Source organism: Calonectris borealis, chromosome 2, assembly GCF_964195595.1.
Source record: "Calonectris borealis chromosome 2, bCalBor7.hap1.2, whole genome shotgun sequence".
NCBI classification, from domain to species: domain Eukaryota; kingdom Metazoa; phylum Chordata; class Aves; order Procellariiformes; family Procellariidae; genus Calonectris; species Calonectris borealis.
The window spans coordinates 101,488,850-101,513,717 of record NC_134313.1 but is presented as its reverse complement, the minus strand read 5'-3'; the positions used below and the strand labels follow the sequence as shown (position 1 = coordinate 101,513,717).

The 24,868-nt window shown below is 37.4% G+C and overlaps 2 protein-coding genes across 4 annotated transcripts in view; one reads left to right on the top strand and one right to left on the bottom strand.

The window, feature by feature from the left end:
- DEK (DEK proto-oncogene) overlaps positions 1–24,868 on the top strand; it is a 51,525-nt gene that overhangs the window by 22,574 nt on the left and 4,083 nt on the right. Inside the window, exons 11-12 of one of the 2 annotated variants that reach the window (XM_075142799.1) lie at positions 315–406; positions 6,130–6,570. In XM_075142799.1, the coding sequence (XP_074998900.1) occupies positions 315–406; positions 6,130–6,190 (153 nt within the window). In that variant the 3' untranslated portion in view covers positions 6,191–6,570. The remainder of the gene's footprint in view (positions 1–314; positions 407–6,129; positions 6,571–24,868) is intronic. The other variant, XM_075142800.1, reaches the window with a different exon arrangement.
- KDM1B (lysine demethylase 1B) overlaps positions 630–24,868 on the bottom strand; it is a 30,249-nt gene continuing 6,010 nt past the window's right edge. Inside the window, exons 6-23 of one of the 2 annotated variants that reach the window (XM_075142796.1) lie at positions 24,039–24,150; positions 23,204–23,320; positions 22,158–22,196; positions 20,853–21,057; positions 19,563–19,747; positions 18,527–18,703; positions 17,533–17,607; positions 16,015–16,152; positions 14,350–14,521; positions 13,212–13,339; positions 11,646–11,777; positions 11,174–11,248; positions 10,142–10,258; positions 9,168–9,293; positions 7,532–7,654; positions 5,376–5,528; positions 4,704–4,787; positions 630–2,868 (exon numbers count right to left, since the gene is read on the bottom strand). In XM_075142796.1, the coding sequence (XP_074998897.1) occupies positions 4,704–4,787; positions 5,376–5,528; positions 7,532–7,654; positions 9,168–9,293; positions 10,142–10,258; positions 11,174–11,248; positions 11,646–11,777; positions 13,212–13,339; positions 14,350–14,521; positions 16,015–16,152; positions 17,533–17,607; positions 18,527–18,703; positions 19,563–19,747; positions 20,853–21,057; positions 22,158–22,196; positions 23,204–23,320; positions 24,039–24,150 (2,158 nt within the window). In that variant the 3' untranslated portion in view covers positions 630–2,868. Of the gene's footprint in view, positions 4,788–5,375; positions 5,529–7,531; positions 7,655–9,167; positions 9,294–10,141; positions 10,259–11,173; positions 11,249–11,645; positions 11,778–13,211; positions 13,340–14,349; positions 14,522–16,014; positions 16,153–17,532; positions 17,608–18,526; positions 18,704–19,562; positions 19,748–20,852; positions 21,058–22,157; positions 22,197–23,203; positions 23,321–24,038; positions 24,151–24,868 lie in introns of both variants that reach the window. The other variant, XM_075142798.1, reaches the window with a different exon arrangement.

Here is a 24,868-nt window from a genome sequence, read left to right as displayed (position 1 = left end):
TGAGCTAGATGAAAGCATTCCTGAAATGACTTCTGGTGGTGGTAGTTGTTATTTTAGTATCCATTATTTAGGGAGAACCATGGAAAATCGGTAAGACACCAGAATACTGTCTGAAAACTTGCAATACGAAATTTAGTAAAATCAATGTTTCACTTGCTGAAAAAAGTTAAGAAATATCTTGAATGCTGACAAGTATGTTATTTTGCTTTTTTAAAGAAATGTCTCTCCTGCCTTTCAATTCAGAAATATTTATTAAAGCAAGTAGCTGGAAGTTGTAGGTCTAAAAGTTTATTCAGATGGACCTTGACTTGCAGGAGAAATGGGCTGACAGGAACCTCATAAAGGTGAACAAAAGCAAATTCAGCATGCTGCTTCTGGGATGGAATAACCCCGTACAACAGTGCAGGTGGGGACACTGGTTTCTTTCTATGCAGCTTTCCAGAAAAGGACCTGGGTAGGGGCAGATGGTTCTCGCAGACAGTGAGTTGAACCCTATTTAGCAGTGTGCCCTTGTGACGAGGAACACTGACAGCACTCTGGGCTGTCACCAGCAGGTTGAGGGCAGTTTCAGCACTTGTGAATCTGCCTTGGGAGGGCTGTGTCCAGCTTTGGGCTCCCTGGTGCAAGACAGGCATGGACATACTGGAGCGAGTCCAGTGGAGGGTCACCAAGATGGCCAGGGGCCTGGAGCACACAATGTCAGAGGGGAGGCAGAGACAGCTGGGCTTGCTCAGCCTTAAGAAGAGACGGATAAAGGGGTATCGTACTGCAGTCTGCAACTACCAGATGGGAGAGTATGGGGAAGCCAGGGCCAGGCTCTGCTTGGAGGTACATAGCGAGAGGACAGGAGGCAACAGGCACAAAGAGCCACCAGGGAAATGGCAATTACACGTTAGGGGAAGAAAAGCTTCACCATGAGGGTGCTCACACAGAAGCGGGGCCTGGAGCAGTTGTGGAAGATGTTCAGATCTCAACCTGGCAGGGCCCTGAGCGACCAGCTCCACGTTGGCCCTGTTCCGAGTAGGGGCTTAAACCAGATGATCTCCAGAGGTCCTGGGGATAAGAGGATGGCAGTATTACATAACTTGCCCTGCCTTTTCACCTGACCCCGTTCACTGGGCTTCACTCATTCGTAGACTTGCTACTTCATGTTTTTTTCTGATACAAGTTTTAGACAGCTGGTCTAAAAGGAAAAAAAAATTCCCTCACACCAACTATTTTCTTGAAGGACTGTCATTCTTTGGGGGAGTGTGATGAAATCTACTGACTTTATTTTAAAAGCAGCCTTAGTATTTTGTTTCCATTTTAAAGATTGTTATTCTTAGAATGAAGTTAACATTTTTCAAGACCAGTGTCAGGTATAACAAAAATAATTTCCTGCAGGGAGTTAGCATTAGGAGAACAAAGCACGTCCTCGGGATACAAACTTTGAACTGCTAATCAAGTATGACAGGGTGAGGAGAAAGCAGCGAATCTTCCACACAGTAATGCTTTCAGACCTACATGTGTTACTGGTTGAAATAAACTTTCAAAGGGAGTAGGAATTTTTTTTTTAAGTTGCCTGCAGTCAGACTTACTTGCACTAAATGAACATCTAACCCCCCATTCAAGAAGAACAACATAGATAAGTGGTGTCAGAATTTGTCATTGTTTGTATTTTAAATGTTTTGGGTATGTAGTCAGGCTTGCATATGGCTATAGTGATCTGTGTTAGTAGTAACCTTTTGCGACCATGATCCTGCAAAGTGTTCATACCCAGTGAAAAGCATTAAGTGGTTCTCTGGTGATTTTTCTGGCTATCTTAAAATTATGGGCAGTGCTTTTAAACAATTATCATTAATTGGCTTAAATTTCCTCTTCCATATACTAAAATGAAATCTTAAATCAATATCAAATGTAACAAAAAAGTAGGCTTAGCCAATAGTTAAATTTAAAGAAAAAAAAAAAACAAACCAAAACAAAACATGAGCATCCTGTGGATACTTTCCAGTTTTATTCTGCTGCCATAACACAGTCACACAGAAGAGTTGAAGTGTAACAGATCATGCTCTGCATTCAAATATTTTTGACAACATTTAAACAAATCTACTCAAAGAAAACATTCCCCAGTTCTTTATTTGCAGGGAATAAATTAAACACAAAAGAAATAAAACACATACATGCTTGAAATAAATTTTAACATAGGTATTAAAAAAATTTTTGGGGAACATTAATTAAAGAATGAAGTCTCAGAACCAGCCTGATGTTCTTATACATTTCAAATGAACGTAAATTAAAATGGAACATACTTACTTTATTTACTCCTCAAACTTAAGTGCAGCACAACACAGTTTAAGTGCCTTGGCACCAAAATAATATACAAATAATGAATAGACTAGGCCATTGGTAAATTTATCATTTGTTATCCTTTTTTAATGCTGTAAGAAGTGTGCAGCAGCTAAAGCCAAATGTGACAGTATTTGTTCATGTCCATCTCTATTCTCTAGAATATAGCATTTATCTACCTGCAGAGTTGCAGATAGATTTAAAAACCCAAGTACAAATTAACAGGATGGAATCATATGCCTAAAAATCAAGCATGTTCACACAAACTGGACTGCAGAAATGGATGCTGAGCACAACTTTGCAGACAGTTCCTACCTAAAACGTGATGTGTTTATATGTTGTTATTAAGCTGACTGAAGTTTTGACCAAGGTCAGCTGAAGCAGCCACTGAATATAATTTTTTGGGCTTGTAGTAATAAGCTTTTTTCCCACCTTCAGAAGCTCCTCTCCTAATAATTTTGTCATGTATGATAAACTGGGAAAGAAACTTCGAACTCAAACATATGCAGCTCTCAATCTCTCCTAGTTTTGCTATAAGTTGGCCTGTAATATATGAAATTAACAAAGTGCAAATGATTACCAAAAGCAAAATCTGATGTCTGATTATCTTTTATCATCAGAGGATTTTGTCTTGCTTCTTATAGCCTTTAAATTACAATTTAATACTTGGAAATACTTTAAAACTGTACATACTAGCATTTATGTAGAGGAAAATTATGAACAGTTACACTTTTCCTATTAATCCATATAATTCAGCTTTAAGAAGCAGAACAGAATATATATCTGAAAAACATCTAGTTATATAAACATCTTCACCTTGTAAATTAGAGATTAAATAAAGGTATTTAACAATATCATAGCTATTCTAAAAACAAAATATTAGGTATTTAAAAAGAAGAATTGCATTTATTCAGTAGGATTTTTCTTAAGGTTGCTTGTTGATTTTTTTCCAAGGATACAGCTTTATGGAAATAAGCACTGTAACTCAAAAAACGTTTGCTGTGTCATTCTTAAATGAAGAGACTAAAAAAAGAAAAGAGCCTATGCATGAGAATGAGGCGGGAAAAGAATAAGTGCTTACTTTCCTTTCAGAAATCATGAGGTCTATGCAGTAAAGTTATAGGGAAAGTGTGGGGGAAGAGATCCAAAAGTTGGTTTTCATTTTTTTTTCATTAATACCGTTTTAGTGGAACAGTATTACAACAGATATCCTGGTTGTGTCAGTCTTATTTCTATTGAAAAACATCCTATTTTCTTCCCTGTCCCATGGAAAAGCTATTAAATAGATGCTTAGCCCTTACTGAATTACTCCCTCAAGTTGTTTTTAATAATACTTTAATAACAAAAGAAAAAAAAACTTCAAGTCAAAGTGCAAGCCACCTTGTTTCAGCCCTTCATAAAAGTGTTAATATTTTTTTTTCCTCATTCATCTTCACTTATTTTTTAAATATAAAAGCTGAATGAGCCGTTAGGAACTTACAGTCCTTCACCCCGCACTGTGCACTCATATCAGCAGGTAGTTCCTCTACTGAGCCCAAATGAATTTGGAAGTTTGTTTTCAAAATAATCATAGAAATATAGTATTTTTAAGCTGTCCTGTTTCTACATGATCAGAAGCACTAAGCAAATCTCAACTTAGCCTATTATTGTAACAAGAATTTCTCTGCATAAGTAGCAGAGAGAATATTTCAAGGTTTTTTAAAGTAATGTAAAAGTTAATTTTTCAAGTTTTTATTAGCTACAATAACCTTTCTATGATTGCACTGTAAACTGTTCCAGCCATCTGATTTAAAGGAACAAACTTGATATTCCAAAGCCCACTTAGTGGAGGCTAAGAATATCAAAAGTATTATAGAAAAGGTTACTGATTGCAAGTGGAAAGAATGATAGTTGAGTTCCTTCCTACAATAATTCTAGAATTTGTCTAGGCTATTCAGGCTTTTGGGAGCAAGTTTGAACTCCTATGAGCATAATCAACCTGAGAAGCACAGTTAGTGGAAAATTCCCATTATCATTACTAACTGCCAGCATTTTTAATGCTGTATGTTATCTTAGTCTTGTTTTAATCTGACCTTCTGAAATGAAGGTTTACAATAGCATGACTTGAGCCATACAGAAGAGGACTCTCAACAAAAGTTCTGTTAGTTGAGCTGTGGCCAGGGACTCCAATGTCACTCTTGCACCCCAACAATATGTATCATCAGGGCTTAAAAGGGGGGTGGGGGAGAAAGAGGAAAAGGAAGATGAAGATTTTATCTTCAGGTACCGTATACTATTTAAGTACCACTTAGGAAAAAGGCAGCAAATAGGAAACTTGAAGATAGTTTTACCCACAGAAAACAATTAAAAATATATCTATAAACACAAAATTTCAGTACTTAGAATGCTGCTATTTTGCTCGCTTCTCGAACCCCACTCAAGTAAGCTCCTGTAACGGTCTGAGGAAAGTGCCTATTTGTGGCCTGTATTAAAAGAAAAAAAAAAAAAAGAAAAAAGTGAATTGTTTCTAAAACTATTAGAACAGATAGAATTTCAGTTTATAAGATCAGTTACCAACATTTTTAAAAGCCATGGAAAACTTCTTGGGATTTAGGAGAAAATATTTAAGATTTTTAGCAACTTCAAAATTTGCAAGTAAGTCAACTAGCAAAATTAGTAGTCTGTTTTGCCACCTGCACTTTAGTGGGGCAGATAAGTTCTGTTCCAGTATAGATGCACCTATACCATCAGCAGCACGCATTTGTTATGTTACCCACAAATGGAGTAACAGAAAGACAGTTTGACTAAAAATAGAAGTGGATTGTATAGTCTTGTCATCTTCTGCACTTATTGGTTATGCAGTTCACTCCGGACCTGAAATATTTGGCAGACTTTCCATGCCCAATAACAATATGAATAAAGAGCGTTCTGTGTCAAAAATCAAGAAACGTTAGCATATTTGTGTAACAAAATATTTATATGCTAGCTCTAGATTAATGGTGTTGGTTAGCAAAAGACGATTTTTCATAAATAGCTCCCCAATAACCTTAATCAACAGTAACAACACTTACCTCACCAGCAAAAAAAATTTTTCCTTGTATGTCTTCAGCTATAATGTCATAAGCTTCACCACTGCCACCTGTTTTTACAAAACTATATGCCATCTGGAGCCAAGGGTCTTTGCTCCATCGAGTAACAAAAAACTTCACTGGGTCAGGAACCTCCTGCATAATCAAAATAAAAGTTACGCACTGCAAAGAAAAGCTCATAATTGCATAGCTTTTTCTCATAAACAGTTTCTTGTAATCTTTAGAGAATGTAGTATTATTACAACACCGATTAGATCACATTCCAGAATTAGATTCCAGTTTTCTTTATTATACTACTAACCACAAAGATAATTTTGTTTGCTAGACTTGCCTGATGTCTGAACATCACAGTTGCACTGTTTTGAATGCAACAAATCTGGATATTGTCATATACCTAGAACTACACATGAGAAAACAAAATTTTCCTCGAAATACATATATACTCTTGCAAACAGATAAAATGCCAATATCAACATCATTCAACATGTTTGTATGTGTAATGTGAGCACTTTCCATATTGGTAAGGCGTGATGCTGCTTCTAGCTTGTTAAATCTGAAAATGTAATCTTCATTTTGGAGATAATTTTATTCCAATGGAGAAATAACATTACTTATCTAAGATCAGAAAATGAGCTGGCCTGAAAACTAGGTTCAAGGAGAAGACAAAAAACAGAAAGTCAGAGTGTCTGTAGCTAAGCCATGACCGTAATACTGTGTATTCTTTGTCACGTTGCAGCATGCAAATTCCATACAATTCTACCAAAAAGAGCCTGGATAACAATTGTATGAAGGCTTAGTCAACTACAGCTGGGTCTTAACTCTTGAGGGGCTTGCGACAAGTATACAGAAGCACCCCTGGTTGCCCCTTACACAACATCTGGTATCAACAAACAGACTATTCCAATCAGGCAGCACATGAGAGACTAAAGCTCAAGCAATCACGACAATGGCTAGCCGAGTATGGCGAGTTCCATGGACATCCCAGAAGAAGTTCTGGTACACCCCTGGAAGCCATCTTGTCTTTGAAAATCCCGCTGCACTGTGGACAGATGACTGAAATTCACATACTGCTATAAACCACGGAGACAGACATGAAAATCACTCTTCTAGACTAGAGTGGCACCAAAACCAAAGACCTGTGTGTTACCTCAACGTTCTCATGAGATCAAAATAGCAGGTATGTGGACTTACATTGCACATGATTCTGGTAACTGTAAAGCCATTACCAAAAGTATGTTTTCTAGGAAAAGTCAGGCTTTCAGATGCTGAAGTTTTTCCAAGATCATTATTCCTAACATCTGAACCATCAGTAAATCTTGAGAGGTCACCCATGAACATTCCTTGGGATCTAATAGCTCTAAGTAATTTAACTAAGGCATTACTGTGTAGAGTGGAATGCAAATAACATTGCTGAGTGGTAGTCTTCTGCTTGCCCCAGTTTTCTCTGATTTTCCTATTAGTTTTTATCTGGATGATGAGCTGGGGGAAGAAAAAAGGTAGAAATTTTTATCTAATGTTTTTTTTACCGTCAGGATGTAGGGCCCTTGATAGATCATTTTGCCTGTACCTCCATCCCAAGACAGCTCAGGAAGGGTTGTTTCTTACTAGAAGAGTAAGGGATTGGTTTGGTTTGGTTTGGTTTGGTTTGGTTTGGGGGATGGTGGTGGGGGTATTTTATTTTCAGTTGTTTTTTACACGGAGGGAGGGGGAATCACAATCAAATTCATCTAGCTTAAAGCTTTTATGATGTATTGGAAGCAGTGATGACCAAAAAAAAAAAGTTTGGAAAAAGTGACAGCTAAGTAAGAAGTGTATTTATGTTACCTGCCTAAAGTACTGATTTTAATTAATTTTCCTTTCTAAAAGCACTTTAAAGAATGATAGTTCATTTCTGTTTTTCAACCCATTATCATTTTCCTTCAGACAGATCTAAGATACTTCAATTCACATTCTTCACACAAGACCAAACATTGCTTCTCTTGAGATACGCTAAAAACACATATTCTCTCAAACTGAGACGAAAAGAAAAATAGTTTAAAATGTCAAAGGTTTTCTTATATATCATGAAGTAGCACAATCGAAAGCTTTACCTCTGTTGGCAAGTTAATTCATCTCTTAAGAAAAGAGGCTTCTCTTACCTGCTCCTTAAACAGCTCTCGAAGTACAGTCATACACTGCTGCAGTACTTGTTTATCATCTAAATTCTTAATGGTTGTCACAGCATCTCCAGTGACCACTGACATTAAAATGCTTTGTTTGCCCTAAAAACAAGACATTAATATATGAGATCATTTAGAAATTACTAAGTTTTTAAGTATTTCTTGAAGAGTCCCTTTTAATTGGTATTGACAAAGAGACTTTCAGCTGGAAAGCAACTTTTGTTCTAGAGGAAAGTGGGTTTGATTCCTTAGAATAAAGGGTGCATATTCTACAGTATTTATGCTCAAATTACTAACATCCTTTGATGTCTTGTTCACAGATCTGTGTTACGGTCAGCCCTTTTACAGCTTGCTGAATTAACTGAAAACTTCCTATCTGCCTATTTAAAGGCTACACCAAAAGATTTGACATTTATAGTGTTGTTTGTGACAGACCTCTTAAGCTCCAGTTCCGTGCCAAAATGCCACCTCAACTGTACTCCAATTTCAAAAGGTGGCAACAAAAAGAATCTATTTAAATACTAGTTAGATATGTTTTGAATTAGGCCAATACTAAGTTCTTACCAGCAGATTTTGGCCCAAGAAATGAAAGCTCAGTTCTACTGATGTTTCCTTCCACTTCAAGAAATCTGCTACCCTGCAGAAGTTTCAAAGATGAAGTGGTGACTATAGAGTAGCACACAGGTTCTCAACTCCTTTAAAACAACTCTCCCTCTCTTGCTTATATAAAGCAAGTCTTCTGTTACTAAACTTGATAGTTAGCAGAGAATAGCTATCAAGCAAATTAAGGATTATATCTAAGTGTCTCTGCACAGCACCAGCACACTGAACCACAGGTAGAATGAGCTTAAAAGTATTGAAGAGAAAACTTCTTTAAGGAAAGTCATATAGGTACATACAGGTACAGATAGTGTAGTAACAGCACAATCTTCACAGGATAGTTTCCTTTTGGCGTAAGCTATAAGGTTACAAAATGGCCTTTTAATTGCTGCCAAGTAGCAAGTAGCAGTGTAAAAGCATGAAAAGGTATGATATAAATGTATAACGTGTCTGCTTGGAACTGGCGGGGAAGAGAAACATGATGTCAATGCACTGGTTTGAATTTGTTTTGAAATTCATGAGTTTGGGACCCTACAGACCTCAGTTTCATTCAAAACCTAGTTTTTGTCTTTTCTTCTGCCACTCCACATAGTTATTCAGGCTAGTGCAAGCCATGAAGCGTTAATAAGCCAGCATGATCTTTTTAACAGGATTTTTAGCTGATTTAAATAAGGGAACAGAAGTCCTAAACTGGAAGTGACTGGTAGACTTTTTCCCATATTGGTACATCTATAGTCAGGTATTCCAAACTTGTTTTCAAGACAGTTTGAGAATAAAAGCATTAACTTGCTTGTATATTATTTTGTATCCAAATGTAGGAAAACATTCCCATTTATTACAATGAAGTATCAATCAGCTTTCTCTTGATAAATAACACTGCTTCCAATTCTTCTAACAGTTGTGGGGGTGGGGGAAAGAAGAAAACTTTCATTTTTCAGTAATTATTGCACCTAGATTCCAAACGGAATTTCTGAAGGGCTAACAGAAAATGCATATGATAGCTAGCATATGATACCTCTGGATCCATGTCATAGAAAACACTAAAGAGCCCACGTTGGCTGGAATTGGGTGGAACATGACCAAAAAAATCAGCTCCTTGAATTTTACTGTCCCAAAATCTATAAGGAAACTGCAAGGCAATCTAGAGAGAGAGTGAGAGAGAGAGATGGAATTAAAGCATTTCATACCACGAAATTCATAACTGGATATGGTATATGATGTTCTAATTCTTTTTCCCTTTTCCACTCCATTAGAGATACTCAGTTCTATAAGAGGGTCTCAACAGAGAATATATGGGCCTGTTCTCCAAGGGGGACAGGGAAGGGAAAAAAACCCGCTAATCTCGCAAATTGCAAATGCACAGACAGTATCAAATTCACAATGGAATTCACTATGGAAAATGCTCAAGAAATTCAGCAAAATGTTTACAAACCTAATGTAGAACTTAGTGATCCCCATCCTGTGGGGGGGTTTCTAACCATTGCCTTTAAATTTCAACATTGTTATAATCCTGTTTCTGGCATTACTTCTGATACTGTTTTGTTCTAAGCACATATCTTACTAGGGATCTTTTCACGAGAGGCTGTCTTTTTGCACTGGGAGGAGATTTTGCAGCGGTCAAATACAGAACTTTCAGTATTCTTCTGAAACAATTTATGTATTTATTAGGTTGAAAGGACCTGGAATAAGCATATTATTAGAATTTTGGAAGATCTAAGACCATCATGAAGGCTTGCTCAAAATTAGGCACAAAACATTTAAGCTGTGAAGTGATTCTGAAAACAATTTCTTTAAAAAAATCTATTAATTGGGAAATCTAAGAAACAGAAATGCATGGGATCCCTGATAGCATTTTGCTCTTCTGGGCTACTGTATACAAGGAAAACCAAATGCATGATAAATCCTGATTAATACGCAGCAAAAGCAACAGGGACAAAGCAGCCAATGTTTCTATGAAAAGAAAATGAAATATAATCTGAAATTACTTACCTTCTCAATGACTCCTGCTCCCAAACTATTAATGGCTTTAATTTTTTTTTCTGACAGTGGAGGATTAAACTGAATGGCATTTTTCTGAAGAAGGGCCAGTGGTACAGTCACTAATACCTGAAAGAAATAATTACAATCACAACAGTAGCAAAAGCTGAATACTGCACTTAAGCCTCACAGCATCCTCTTAACTATCTTGGATTATTCTTGTAGGATGCAGCATAATACTCACCAGACATCTCTAGATTAGTGTCTGGTTTTACTCCCCCATTAATGGGAAACACATGCCTTACATTCAGGTGAGAACAGATCCTGCAGTTCACTGGTTTTAAGTTGTAGTCTGTTGAATTGCTTGTATCAGAGTGGCTAACCATGCTACTAATTTTAATACCTCCCCTAAATTATAGTGAATGGCTTTCAGATTACCAAAACTCTCTTTTTGAAAGGAGAGAAGATGCTCATTGTTTTGGTTGGTTTTTTCTTCCTTCACACATCCCTTCTCTTTAAAATATGCTCAGTAACACTGTTGATGTCAATCCAATCTTGATCAAGCTATGTATCATTTTAAATTACTAAAAGCTAAATTACGCAGCGTGAAGCAGGTGGGAATCCAGGGAATAAGGGAGACTGAGAAATATGGGTTGTCAAGCCCTGCATACCAAAGGGAAAAATTTTCACAGGGCAGATTCACATGCTAAATGGGGTAAAGCTGAGCAGGGAATGGAACCAGAAAACATAACCGTCACTTCCAAGACCAGATAAAAATCTATTTGCTTCACATTTTAGTACTACCTTTATAGTGCTTAGTTCTTCAAATTAACTAGTACTCAAAACTCAAGCATGCTCAACGAAAAATAGGCTTTAGGACATCCAAATACAGGTCACTAGAATATACAAGTTTTCATCTTCGAGTGGGGAGAAATGGGACTAAATAGTCTTCTGGGGGGGAAGGGAAGACAAAAAGGACATGTACTGTGGTCAATACTGTTCTTTTGTTCCCTGAAATCCTTAATCTTGAAGCATATTTGGTACCTTTTGTGTTGTCCACACTGTTCCATCTGCAGTAGTGACCTGTACTTCTTCACCAGAATAGTCAATACTCTGTACCTATTGAAAGACAAATTGAAGAAGGTTATACTACAAAATCTACATATGCAATGCAAATTCAGACAAGAATAGCTAATATAGCACCAGTCTGCAAACTAGAAATTGAAGAATACAGATTTCCAGAGAAATATTGAAAGAAAAAAAAATAGCCTCCATGGAAGCTGAAAAAGAAAAAGCATCATGATTCTAACATATAAACTCATCATATCGTAATATTTAAGTACTGATAGTCCTCAAAGAGTATTTCCAGAGACACTGAAATTGTCCTCTCTTTTCTTAAAGACAAGTCAAAATAATCACAGGTACAGATTTGCCTGGTCCCAAAGAATACAAAGATATGATTTGGTGCTTCAAAGCAATCCAAGACAGGCACTGCATCAACGTTTTCCAGACTCACTGGGAAATTCAGCCGGATGTCCAGCCCTTCTGCCAATTTATCAATCACAGTAGAATATCCCACAGTTAGTAGAGTGTGATCTCCAGCAAACTGGGCAAAAAATTCATTGTGGTCCCATGAGCGTGCAGATACCTGTGGACAGAACATAACTAGCTGTCTCTACTGGTGAGGTGACATGGGTACTAGCAAAAGTCCCACAGTTTAGAAGAAGCCACCCTAATTCCCTTCACAAGTGGAAAAAAAAAGTGTATCACCAGAATGTGTGGCAATGCTGACAAAAGCAAACGGCTTATTTACCTAAGGCCACTATACAGCATATGAATTGCTGGATTAAGAAATGTCATAGTATGGGTTGGTCACTAGCTGGTAATTTATCGTTCTGCTTGGTAGAGAAAACAAGGAAAGTAGTACAAAAATTCAGGTGGATTGTAGCGTATTTATTTCAGTTTTCTGTCTCTAGCAAAGAAGTCAGATTTTACAGACTTCAAATAAAATGGAAATATTTTATTTCCCAACATGAAGAGGAAAATAAGATACAAAAAAATCTCAATGGAATTTTTCTGTCACTGTGGAGGTTCTTCCATAATATCTTTCATTGACCTCCTCCCACCCCTGCAAACTCCTAGTTAGTATAATAGTGATATCTGTACTAAGCAATTGCCACTTAGCAGTGAAAAATCTGAAGCAATTCTCAAATTGCTATTCAAATGCCAATTCCTATCACTGCAGGTGCATTTACTTCATATTTTGATTTTAAAATTGAAGGTAAGATAGTTTTTAACATCCTTCTTATTTCCCCTGGGTGCTCATGAAGTGTGAAAGCTTGACATATCAAAATATGTTTCCATTGACTGCCCTGGTATAGCATTGTCTTGCAGATCTTATGTGCTTCTCAGTTCAGATCAGATTTGTGCATCTGCACATACCAGTCAGCTGTCCCACTACCATAGTACAGTTGACCCTAACCATCTCTAACCCAAGCAACAGGACTGAGTAAATAATGCACTACAAACAACATCATGCTTTGGTATTTCCTGAACCTGCTTGGTTAAAACTGAAGTCGCGAGGAAAGCCAAGTATCACATAGTCAACAGAATACCTAGGAGTGGTGAACTGGGGCCCACCGTCAGGGTGTTGGAACACTTCAGAAGTTAAATGCATTTATTCTCAAGATACCTAGCAAGGTAGAGAAATACCTCAGTTTTTAAACACAGAACTGAGAAGCAGAAGTCACACACAACATCTGAGGAAGAGTAACACTCCTGTGAATCCTACCACCCAGCATCTCAGCAAAATGCCCTACTCCACTGCACCATCTACTCTGAACTTCTACGTTAAAGAGGATGTTGCTGCAAGCATGTCAGGAACTCCATCAGGTTACCTAAGGCAGTGCTGGAGTCTGTGTCTCAGTGCTTTTAAAGAACAGGTTAGGGATGTAGGAACAGTTTAGGGATAGCCGATTCTTCCTTTGGGGCCATGGGATGGATCAGATGACTTCTCAATGTTACTTCCAACCCTATTTTCTGTGAAGCTCAACCACTTCAGAACACAGCTGTCAAAACTCACCTGAGAGAGATTGCTGCCACAGGCATACTCCAAATTACTGAGATGGAACTGTAGTACTTTTTCTTCCAGCTCACTGAACTGGATACCAGACTCCTGAATAAAGGCTTTATAGATCTCTTGTATTTTTTCTGTGAAAGAACATGTTTAAAATAAGAATATATCACGATTCATCAGAAGTCCTACTGCATTTCAATATGCTATTCTCTGGATCACAAGATTTTCAAGCTTATTGCTAAGTTGCACTAAGACGTTTTTCTTCTCATAGAAAAAAAAACACAAGACCTTTCCGGTGATACAACTGTGTTGTTTAATCATAGGTTTCCCTAGTAAAATCATCTTCTTCAAAAAGGAAACATAGATAGCTTCAGGAAAAAAAGAGGTTAAAATGATTTAAAAGAAAAAAAAGAAACACACTATGCAACAGCACAGATAGGCTAGCCAATTGAGAGAAATTAATTGTTTAGCTATCATCAATATACAGTCGAAGATTTTTCAAGGAAAATACACTTCAAGTTAATGCAGAATCCTTGCAAATAAATCCTGCTTAATTTTTACAAAACCAAAATAGCTGAGAAATTTGATCCACAGTTCACTGAAGAACATAGGAGCTACAGAATCCAGGCTGAAAAGATTCGGGAGGCAGACATTTCTGAGCAAGTTATTTTTTGTTGCTGAATGTGCTTGCATGCTGTAAGTGTGGTGGGAGGCGTTACCAATGGAGATGGGACTATTCTTGCCAGCAGAAGGCTTTGATCAGGCTCTTTTTTAGACAGATTAGTCAAAAAGTATGAGTTATGGCTAGCTATGGCCTGCTTCAGCAGGAAGCAAGTCTTTTGAACTGCCAGTGCCACTAGTTATACTGAAAAAGCTACCTCATGAAAACAAGATACTATATCAGAAGTCATACAGTATTATAAAATCCTTCAAATTAGGCTTCCTTAAAAGTTACAAGTGACATTTTGGTCTGTGTGTATACAATAGTCAATCTCCCTTTGTCCTCCATAGAGCCAGGTTATCACTGTTGGATTTAAGGTCAGATGTACAGCCATATACTTCTAAAAATGTCCGATGTAAAAGCCAATCTAAAACTTTATGAACACAGCCAACATCTTCACTTTGCAATACATCTCCCACTTACCACCAAGAGGAACATCTTGATGTTGGGTTTTATCTTTTCTCCACTCAGAGACGACATCTAGGATGGCATTGAAATGAAAGTCCATACGTTTATCAATAGTGGGATCTGTTATCCTTCCGCCTTCCTGGATCAAGTCACATTTCTCCCCTAGTTTGTGCATTTTAATGCCAAGCTTAAGAAAAAGACATTTTATTGCTTTTTAAGTATAGAAAAACTACAGTGCCTAGCCTGCTCAGAGTCATTTAAAGTAAGATGAATCCCTCAGATTTAAGTGATGCCACTTAAAAAACATCCAAGACTTTAAATAATTAGTCAGATTAATTCAAAATCTTGTCCTAGAACTGGAATACCAACAACCCTTCTATCCATTAATTGTCCACAAATTGTTGTTCCCCACTCTTCCATTCTTTTCTTTATCGGGGATTCCCAGAAACCTCATCTCCAATTTTCCTGTCAGGCCAGGGTCTGCTACAGAGATGCTGGGTCTGGTAATCAAACATGATGAACCAGTCTCCTTCATTTCTACCTCACTTTATTCTCTAAATCGCCCTTAAAATCAGTTCTTTTCTACAACCTTCTGGTGCCTGATGCCCAAACAGTTCCCTGCATTCAGGAATTGACAGGATGTTGCTTGCCAGTTACCGCCAACTTCATTAACGAACAAGCAAAGAAAGAAATTATTTGGAGTTAAACCTAGTATTTCGCTCTGCTTGTCCAACTTGTATCAAACATACAACACAGCTAAGTCACAATAAAGACAATTTTATGTTCTACAGAGTCAGCCTAGAGAAAATGGCAGAAATAGACCTCTAACTTCTTCCTAGGGCCTTGTTACTTAGGGTGCGCTCCAGGGTTTTTCACATATCCTCACACCTCTCTAGGCTGTTGGTCACCACTGCAGATCTCTTCTCAAGATACAGAGGTACTTTGAATTAAAGTTGACATCAAATGACCACAAAGGGATGGGCACCCAATGTGTATTCAGAAGTCATTGCTCTTCACCTCATAACTAAAACATGATTTTTAAAAAAAAAAAAAATTTCTTCATGACACAATAGAGCACTAAACAGTTAAAACAACATGGGCTGGATTTGCATGCCTCTCTGAACAAAATCCATACCCAAGTTCCACTTGGAGAAATTCAGCTTTCTGCCCCCAAAAAACCAAACCAATAAATAAATAAATAAATAAATGGAACTGCAGTGTATTTGCGTCAGTAGTTGTTATACATACTCATCTTAACTTGTGTGGAATTGAACTAGAAATATAGAGGCTGAGCAAAGGCAAGTCTGTCATAGAACTATGTATTATAACAACACAGCAATAGCCTCCCACAGTAAAGGCTTTCTCAGCTTGGAAGGAAGTCTGCCGGGGACCTTTTACATTACTATCTCCAGAAAAGGGGAAAAAAAGTGGTTTCCTCTGGTTCTAAAGCTGGAGCCACCTTGTTTTTCTTTACATAACGTGCCCGAAACCATTCTGTAGCCCTTCTCTGTCCCCAGCTGTTATCAAAGATATAATAGCAACACAGAGTTTACTTAGAATGCAGAACAGTGTTTTAATCATGTCATGAAAAAGGACTCCCACCCTTACCCAGCCACCTGAACCTGGCTTAAACGACAATTTTTCACTAGTGATAATGCATGACCACTGCAGGGAACCCACTTGCTCACACATTAGTGCCATTGGGTTGTTGACACATCCATTGACGATTTGTGCACCTCTTCCAACAGTGACTCCTTTGAATGTCTTATCATCCCACACTCGGCCACCAATTCTGTCTTTAGCTTCTAAGACAATGACCTATGAGACAATGCAGCTTAGTAAATTGTAAGATTTGATTATATTAAACATATCTGTTCAACTCCAGAGCAAAGGGGAAAACAAAACAAAAAAAAACCCCAAGCAATCCAGCAATGCTAAAGATCTTAACAATTTTTCATTTGTGGATATAGTTAATTTATGCATTTAAATTGTCTTTTAAAGGTTACCCTTTGGGATATACACATATGAAATAACTGTTACTTTAAGAAACAACTCTAACAAAAACAAGCCTTCTTTTTAAAAAAGCTGAAGACCTATTCAGGAAATCTCAAAATTGGAGTTTAAGGCATGCTACAGGCTATTAAACACAATGATCTGGGTGCACTGTCCACCTGAGGAAGTCCATATACCTTTCGGAGAAATTTATTCCTGGGATATTCCAAGAAAACCCCATTCGTATGTATTTCCACCATTCCTACATACCTCCTTCAGCATCCGCTACTTGTCACAGACAGACACAGGATACTGGACTAGATGGATGTCTGACTGACTATGTTTACCCTTACTTACTTATATTATCTTTTTATTTTTAGAGAAAGTCTTTTTAGAGAAACTCCATCTCTCCAGAACAGTAGAAAGCAACAGTGCGTGTATATATATAAAAATATATATAATATATTTTATATATTTTTTAAAAAGTTCCTACCAGTTGATATTTACATATTTTACTGCAGGATAGCTTTCCACAGGACTTGATGTACAAAAAGGCTGCACTGCAATTTGCTATTTAGCAACCAAAGAATGAGATAATGGGGCTATAGGATTCAGGTTTTCGTATAAATATATACATATATGAACATATAAACATATAAATCCAGAAAGTCAGATGCTCATTCATTTCCTTAAACATCAGCCCTGCAAACACTTCATGTGTAAAGAATCCCATAGATTTTCATACGAATATTCTGATGTGTAAAGTCATGTCAACATCTAAATATTGTGAGACCACTCTGACAATGAATAATAAATATGAGGGAAAATGGAAATACATGTGGTTTGCTTGTTTTTAATAAGCAACAAGTACATACAGTAAAGTGCACAAAGGAAAGAAAATTTCACCTCATTTAAACAGCCATCATTATCTACAGTCCCATTATTTGGACATGAATATCCATATCTTCCCTATCCTCCCAAACCAAGTCTATGTAAAATACTCACCACATGCTTTGTTGAATTTTAGATAAAAAAATGCTGGTTTTGAACAGCAGATTTACTCAATAACCCCCCAGATTTTACAAATTAATTACGATGCCCTGCACACAAATGTTTGTAACAAGAATGGGTTTTTTTCATTTTGATCAACACTTTCAAAGCAGAGGAAGGCTGATTTTTCAAGTAATGTACTCTAAAGTTTTTTACCTTAATTCCAAAGTTGTGCAGTTGTCGGGCTGCTGCTAATCCTGCTGCACCAGCCCCAACAATAATGACAGATTTCTAAAAAATAATAAAAGATTTAAATAAATAAAAATAGTTAGAACTAAAATAGAAATTATCATTGCACACCTATTTTTTTTCTTACTAAAGTTAAAAATACCTGTAGGTTTCAGAAGTCTAGGCTCTCTTGTCCTCTAAAGTAATCAGTGGTAACTTTTAAAGACGATAGTGCATTTAATATAGAGAAAAAATCAATTGTAGCTTTAAAAATAGTTACAATTTTTAAGCACTTTAAAAGCAGATGTCTCATTTTCTTTTAACAGAAACAGCTGAAGTTATCAGTCAAGTAACACAATCTAACTGAAGTTGTTAGACAAGAAACATACTTGCCTTGTAATGATTTCAATCACAAATTGGGTTGACCAGTAAAAACTACTTTCTAAATTAAAAACATATACAAATACACTTTCCAAACATAAATCAACTTACAATTTCTAGGAGATATTCCATTACAGCATACATTAATTTGATAAGTTTCTGTGTGCTGTCAAGCAAATCGCTAGTCATAAGTATGTACCCTTTAATCATAGTTCTTGCAAACCAATATGGAATAGGAGTTTCCTCACCTCTGGAAGCAGAGGTGTATTACAGGGTTAAGCCATGAGAAGAACCTAAGTGTATTGTGTATTTTTCACGCAGTTCCTGTCCATCTGAAAAGTTCATAGGAAGCACAAATCCATAGGACTGAATTCCATAGATTTTAGTAGGAACAAAGGAAGAGTCCCATATCTGTAGTTTCCATAACCATTGAAGTCAGATGAGAACCGTGAAAAACATGCAACGTGTTTGCTTTTAGATGTAATTTTTACATAAACGGTTGGAATCACAGGTAATGAGCAAAAATCCAGAGCCAAAAAAAATACGACGTGCCATGTAGTTTTATAGCACGAATAACGTAGGGATTATTACAGCAACTTACATTGTGGTATTCTTTAGGAAGAAGATACTGGTCAGGACTGACAGATAAAATCCCTGTATTAATTAGCCCTTTCCTTGTCATAAAATAAAGTATCCTCTCCATTTCCTGTACACAACGAATACGCACAAGCCCCCGAACAATGATATGATGGATACATTTTTGAGGGGTAAGAGCCTCCTGCAAAGGAGAAACAAAGAATAGAAAGTGTTTATTATCTAATATTCAATTTTTTCATGCGCTTACATTATATTTAAACTGTAAACCAGATGGTAAAAATTAATCATGAATCAGGTTTCTGAGAGCATTTTAAAAGCAAGTTTTGTGGAAGTTTCTTGCTAGACAGTTTTACACAATAAGGTAACAATTTATTAAGCTAGATTAACATGGAATAAAAGCAAATGAGTCTACAAGATACTGTTGGAAACTCCATGGTGTGCTCCATTAGTACAGGAATGGTATTCAAATGCATGCCTGATTGCAAAATGAATCTACCTGGTGGCCACACTCACGATGACATTCCAGTAAAATCCATTCCAAAATGGCATTCCAAATAAAAAATAGATTAATATCCAAAACTTTCACATAAATACAGACATCAGTATCTGAAAGCTTCAGCATGTGAAATTCCAGCAATTCCACTGAAGTCATAGAGTTAGCATAAGTAAAAAGACAATCATTTCCCTGTCCAACAGTCATATGAAAAAAAAAAAAAAATCATAAAGCACCCACAAACACTGTTTAGAAATGTTCAAGCATCCCTTTAAAAGTTAATAGCTGGGCAGACTCAGTAGAGTTTTAATACTTCTAAAACTTTTGTATTTCACTGCAAAAGAAGCTCCTAGGCATTAAAACTCAAAAAAACCCCCAACAAAACCCAAAAAAACAGCCAGTCTTGGAATATATTTTCAAAAGGGTGGGAGTAATTTTTCTGGTCCATAAGGAGATATCTAAGAAGAAAGTCCAATCCCCAAGAAGAGAGCCCACATCCCAAAAAAGTAGCTATTACTGTAAACAAAAAACTATTAGCATCTCTTACCTTGCAGTTTGTGTACCACAGAGCCAAAATCAGGTTTCTCAAAGCCAAGTACATGGTAGGGTCTCGTGAATATTCTGGGAACTCATAGAGCTCATCCAGTTCCATGACATCTGGCCTCACACAAAGTGCCTTCCCACACTCGTTGGGCTGGTAAAAAGGCTGGAAATACTTGTTCATGCCTGCAACTGAATAAAGACACACCAAGAACTAGTCATATTCCATCTTATCTTCATTGCATCCTTTTCCCTCTAAGATGATCCATTGACCTCACACAGATAAACAAGTAACGAAGCTTTCTAGTCACCTTCAGAACGATTTCATTTATATTGCTCTCCCCTCTCCTACCCTCTAGGCTGTGCAGTATTAATTATTGTCCTGCTACCTGATGGGTACGTCGTGGACCTATCAGAGCTTCAGTTTTGTCAGAGAAACAGTATGTGCCCTCAGATGCCATGATGAGTCCAACAAGGAACAGGATCTAAACACAAGTCTAAGGTCTAGCATGGCTGTACAGGTTCATGCAGTCCTCTGAACCTCTTCCATCTTCAACTCCTAATACTGCCCAGAGTAGGTAGTAACTAAAAGTAATCATCTTCCACGTGCAGTATCGGTAGCTCTGTGTAATGAAGTTTTCTGTTTGTTAAGCAGATAAATATCTGTTGAACAGACGAACAGATTATTTTCAGCACCTATCTAGAGCAAAGCCTGCTAAGATAACACAGAAGCTGAACTTCCCTCAAAGCACTCTCTCTGAGATGATTATGGGAATCCTGAATTATCTTTCTCCGTACCTGACCTATTCTGCAGAGCCGCACTCCCAGGCTGTCAGTCTCAGAGCTGTCATTAGCAAAAAAATTAACCTAACCAGAATCTGAGTGCCTTAAGAAATCAAATCCTTTTCTCCAAAGCCCCAAAGAAACACAGTATCAAAACTAGCAGAATCATGTTTTGTTTTGATAAATCTTCATTTCCTTAAGACCGCAAACAATCTTTAAGAACCTGCATGTTAATTTCCCATTTTTATAAACAAATGACAGGTGGTAAACTAAAAGCCTATGCAGTCTGTGCTTACTCCCTAAAGAAATGCCATACGAAATGTATTACCTTTATCTTACAAATGAGTAAATTGCATCAAAGAAGTACAGAGGCAGTCACACAGAGAGTGTGTGTTAGTGCTGAGAACAGAACCAGTATTTCTGCATCAGGAGCATTATGTGCCTTATAAACTCAGTTATAAGACAAAATTTATCACACCTATTTAAGCAACAGAGCCCTGCGGATGGCCCTTACCAGTCAAATTAGGCACGCTCTTTAAGTGCTCTAACTTCACAAGGTTGGATTCACCAGGTAACCGATTAGTGCTGGTACAGGATGGACTCATGCCCACGCAGTCTGGATAATATGCAGCTAGAAAGGGAGCTGCCACACTGTCTTTCAGCAAAGGAGGGAGTATGAGCATGGAGTACCACCAATGGTCTGAAACTTCAGCCACTCTCTGGCCAAGCGGAGAAGTGAAGGAAAGAGGGGAGAAGAGAACACGTCAGTACTTTGAAAACGTTGGAAAATGAACCAGTTCCCCCCCTCCCTCCAAAACTGAGACCAAAAAGCACTAGCAGTACCAATCTCAGAATTGCACGTCATAAAGACATTTTCTCTCCCTCTTTCCCCTTCCTCAGCCTGACACAGAAAACCTGTAGCATTCATCTCTTCCTCAGAAATGGAGCTGAAACTTCACAAACTCCACACCCACGTGGAAAGCAAACAGATGAGACATGCCATGACAACACATCTATGCCTTATCAGGCCCTTTATATAACATTTACAGTCGTTTATGCATCCAGAAATCTGAACATAGAAAAGTCTACACTAACTGATCAATTTAATTTAGATTCTGCTATCCCCATCGAAGACCTTCTAAAACCCTAACAAACGCTAATGATTCAGCCTTAATTTACAAATCAAACATGCATTAAGGGAACAAAACCACAAAGCTTCTACAAGAGTCAACAATAAGCTTGAACATGTTTCCTGGGATAGAGGTACCTCAGGTACACTTGTCAACATTGGCTTATCGAACATCAGATCATACTAAATCTGAAATGCAGGGTTACATGACCATAAACCCATTGAAACACCAGCATACATTAGGTCTAGTTTTGTATTATGAAGGAGAGGAGAGAGAAAACATGTTTTGATGTTCTCTCATAGTCTTCAAAAAGAGGAGACTAGCTTGACTAAAGATAGAAACCACCTGAAAGACAGGGAAATTTTAGGAATGGGGAATTTTATTTGAAAGCTGCCAACTGAATTTGCCTGATCAAAAATGAGACTTAGGACTAAACCTTGAATCACAGGCCACAACTCAAAGACACCACGAACCACCTGAAAGCTAATTGGTATGGTAAGGGAAAAGAGGAAAAAGATGAGAAAGTAGAAGGCCCTAGGCTCTGTTGCAAATAGTGTCTGAGTTTCCTGAGCAAAATGCATAAATAGCGCCATAATTGGCCAAAGGACCAAGAAAAGGAAAGAAATACGCCGTGCTTTAAGATTGCTTTCATATTCTAGGACAAATGAGGAGGAACAGCCACTACTCACCAAGTCCTCAGGCATGGAACACTGGTCTGAGCCCTCAGTCTGAAAGAAAAGTGAATGGTATCAGAGCTATTCTTAAGCTGTACAACAAAAATTAAATATAAAACAAAGTAATTTGTCTATGGCATAGTTCTTTAAACTTAAAAAAACAAACCAAAAATGTGTTAGTGTTAGCCTTCTGTAGCAGAGATGATAACGTTAGCAAAAATAAATAGTAGAGAGTAGTAGAGAAATGCATAGTTAAAAAACACAACACGCCATAAAGCAAAAACACCCCAGAAAATGTTTCTCATTTGTTAAGTTAGTTTCTACTGATCAGACATTAAAATATACATTCTATTCCACAAAATGGAGTGGAACACTGAAACAAACAAATGAAGGGGGGGAAAAAAAAAAGGGAATTTTATAGAAAAATTCTGGAAATATCCCACATTTTCCAGAGAGACTCTTCCAGTCTAGACTATATAAAAGGTTTCTCATTTATTTTAAGAGTATCTTTATCACAAAGTTTCAAGATTAAATGCTGACCCTTCTGATTTTCACATGGTCAGTATTTTCATTTTATGTTTTTAATTATATAGATACTATGGCACTATAAGGACTCTTCCAAATTTCAGGAGTTATCTTCATGCCAAAGCTGAAAGTTTTCATGTAAAGCCCCATGACGGACTTGCTAGAAATCAATAAAAGCTCATTGAGCTTTTCAAATGCTTTCCTCAATAACGAAGTATGGCCAAACAAAACTAAAATAAACATTTTGCTATATGTCTGTTTTGTACATTTTGATAATCTTTCCATAGCTGCAGAATGCAGGATTTTACAATTGACTGTGCAGACAAAGATATTCCAGATGCATCTTTCTTGACGTTTCCACTCGGGAAACTAAAAGTCCAAACAGCATGTAGGCCTGTCACCATGCAGCTCCCCATCCCATTAGACAATCATTTTGACATTAGAAACATTAAGCAGCAAACAAGAAGAAATTAATGTCTGCAAACAAGAAGTATCAACTTATTAGCTTCAATATGAGCAAAACTCTTCTGTGTTACCTTGGTGGAATTGTTCAGTTTCATACCACATCTGTAGGTTTTTGCTATCTGTGGTGTCAGCTGGATTTCCTTTGTCAGCTGACGCCATTTACCACAGTCTGGCTTTGTGCACTGCACCTACAAGTCAAAAAACAAACATGTTTTTACTTGTTGCTGCCTGATTACAAATAAGATTGATGAAGCATAGCTAACTAATTAGAAAGCAAGGAGATGTGAGGAAGTTGTCAAATATAGCTGTTAAATTCGTTCTCATGTAATCTATAAGTAAGACATTTGGTATACAGAAACCTTGCGCCCATCTCATGTAAGACTGAATTAGGTTTCACAGAACCTAACTCCAAAATTATTCAACACCCAACTACTATGGTCTTCAGTGGGTTTTGCAAGCATTACTGCAAAATCACATTGTTCAAAACAACAACACCCCCCCCTCCCCCCCCCAACAACAAACTTCCTTCCATTCCAGTCTCTCTTCTTCTGCTCTCTTTATCAGGGAAATACAAAATCTGTTTTGGAAGTCTTTCACACTCATACTTTCCTATAGCTGGCACGCTCCCTCTTCCCCGCCAAGTCTTATTCTACCTGAACATCACACGTCTTAGCTGCTACTTCACTGAAAAAAACAGAAAGTTGTTCTTTGTGAGGTGTGGAGAAGGTCTCCAACAATGGAGGAGCTGATCAGAACTATTATCTTGAGCTTTTCCACAGTCCTCTAATACTAGAAAACCTCCACAAAAACTCAGCTGACCTGCTGCTTGAACATACAATATCAGAAACTCACATCAGAACATCAGATTGAAATATACCCTATTAAATAAATCACCCTCCATCTTACCCAGTAAGGAAGCTGTTGATCAGCCATGAAGGCTTTTGGACTGGGCTCACTTTTACCATTACTTGTCCAAATCCTTTTCCAGGCCGTATATTTCTCATAACCATCTTTATGGCTAAGAAGAAAGAGAAGACAGCAAGCAGTCAGAAAATTGAATATCTAGTTCATTTCAAGCAACAGCAGTTATTCTAAAATTAAAGAGAAATAAGGCTGTAGAGAGTCCTCTTTTTTCCTATTAAAAAAGGAGATAGTCATGGTTCTTACGATAGCAATAAATTGCATCCCGACCATTATGTCCTCTTGATCATGAGCACACTTCCCAGTATCTAAGGCCTGGACTGAGTCACAGGTACTGCTGAGCACATAAGCACCCAAAAGTCTTAGTAGAGCTGGACTCAACTCCCACTCAAATGGGAAGGAGCTTGGAGCTGAAAGCACTCTGTGAGTCTTCACAGTCACTGAGCTGCAAGAGTTAGATCTGCTCACTGATTTGATGTTACAGAGAGGCAAGGTCTCCTGAGCTCACATGGTAAAGTGAATTTGCTTTATAAAGGAAAACAGATTTACTTAAAACTGTTCTCATAATTTAAAATTCTTTGATGCCGTTTTAAAAAAGACAAAAGCTTCAGAATAACCGTATACACAAACCAGCCTGCCTAAACTAACCAGTTCTGTTCACACTGCTATGTTTAAGTTGATGATTAGTCCATACAACACCTGCAGTTTTAGCACCAATATCTAAGCCTCACTTTGAATAAAGCAAGCACAGAGGGCAAGTCTTTGTATTATGTTTATGTACATGATGTTTCAACAGTTGTAACATCTGCCAAATT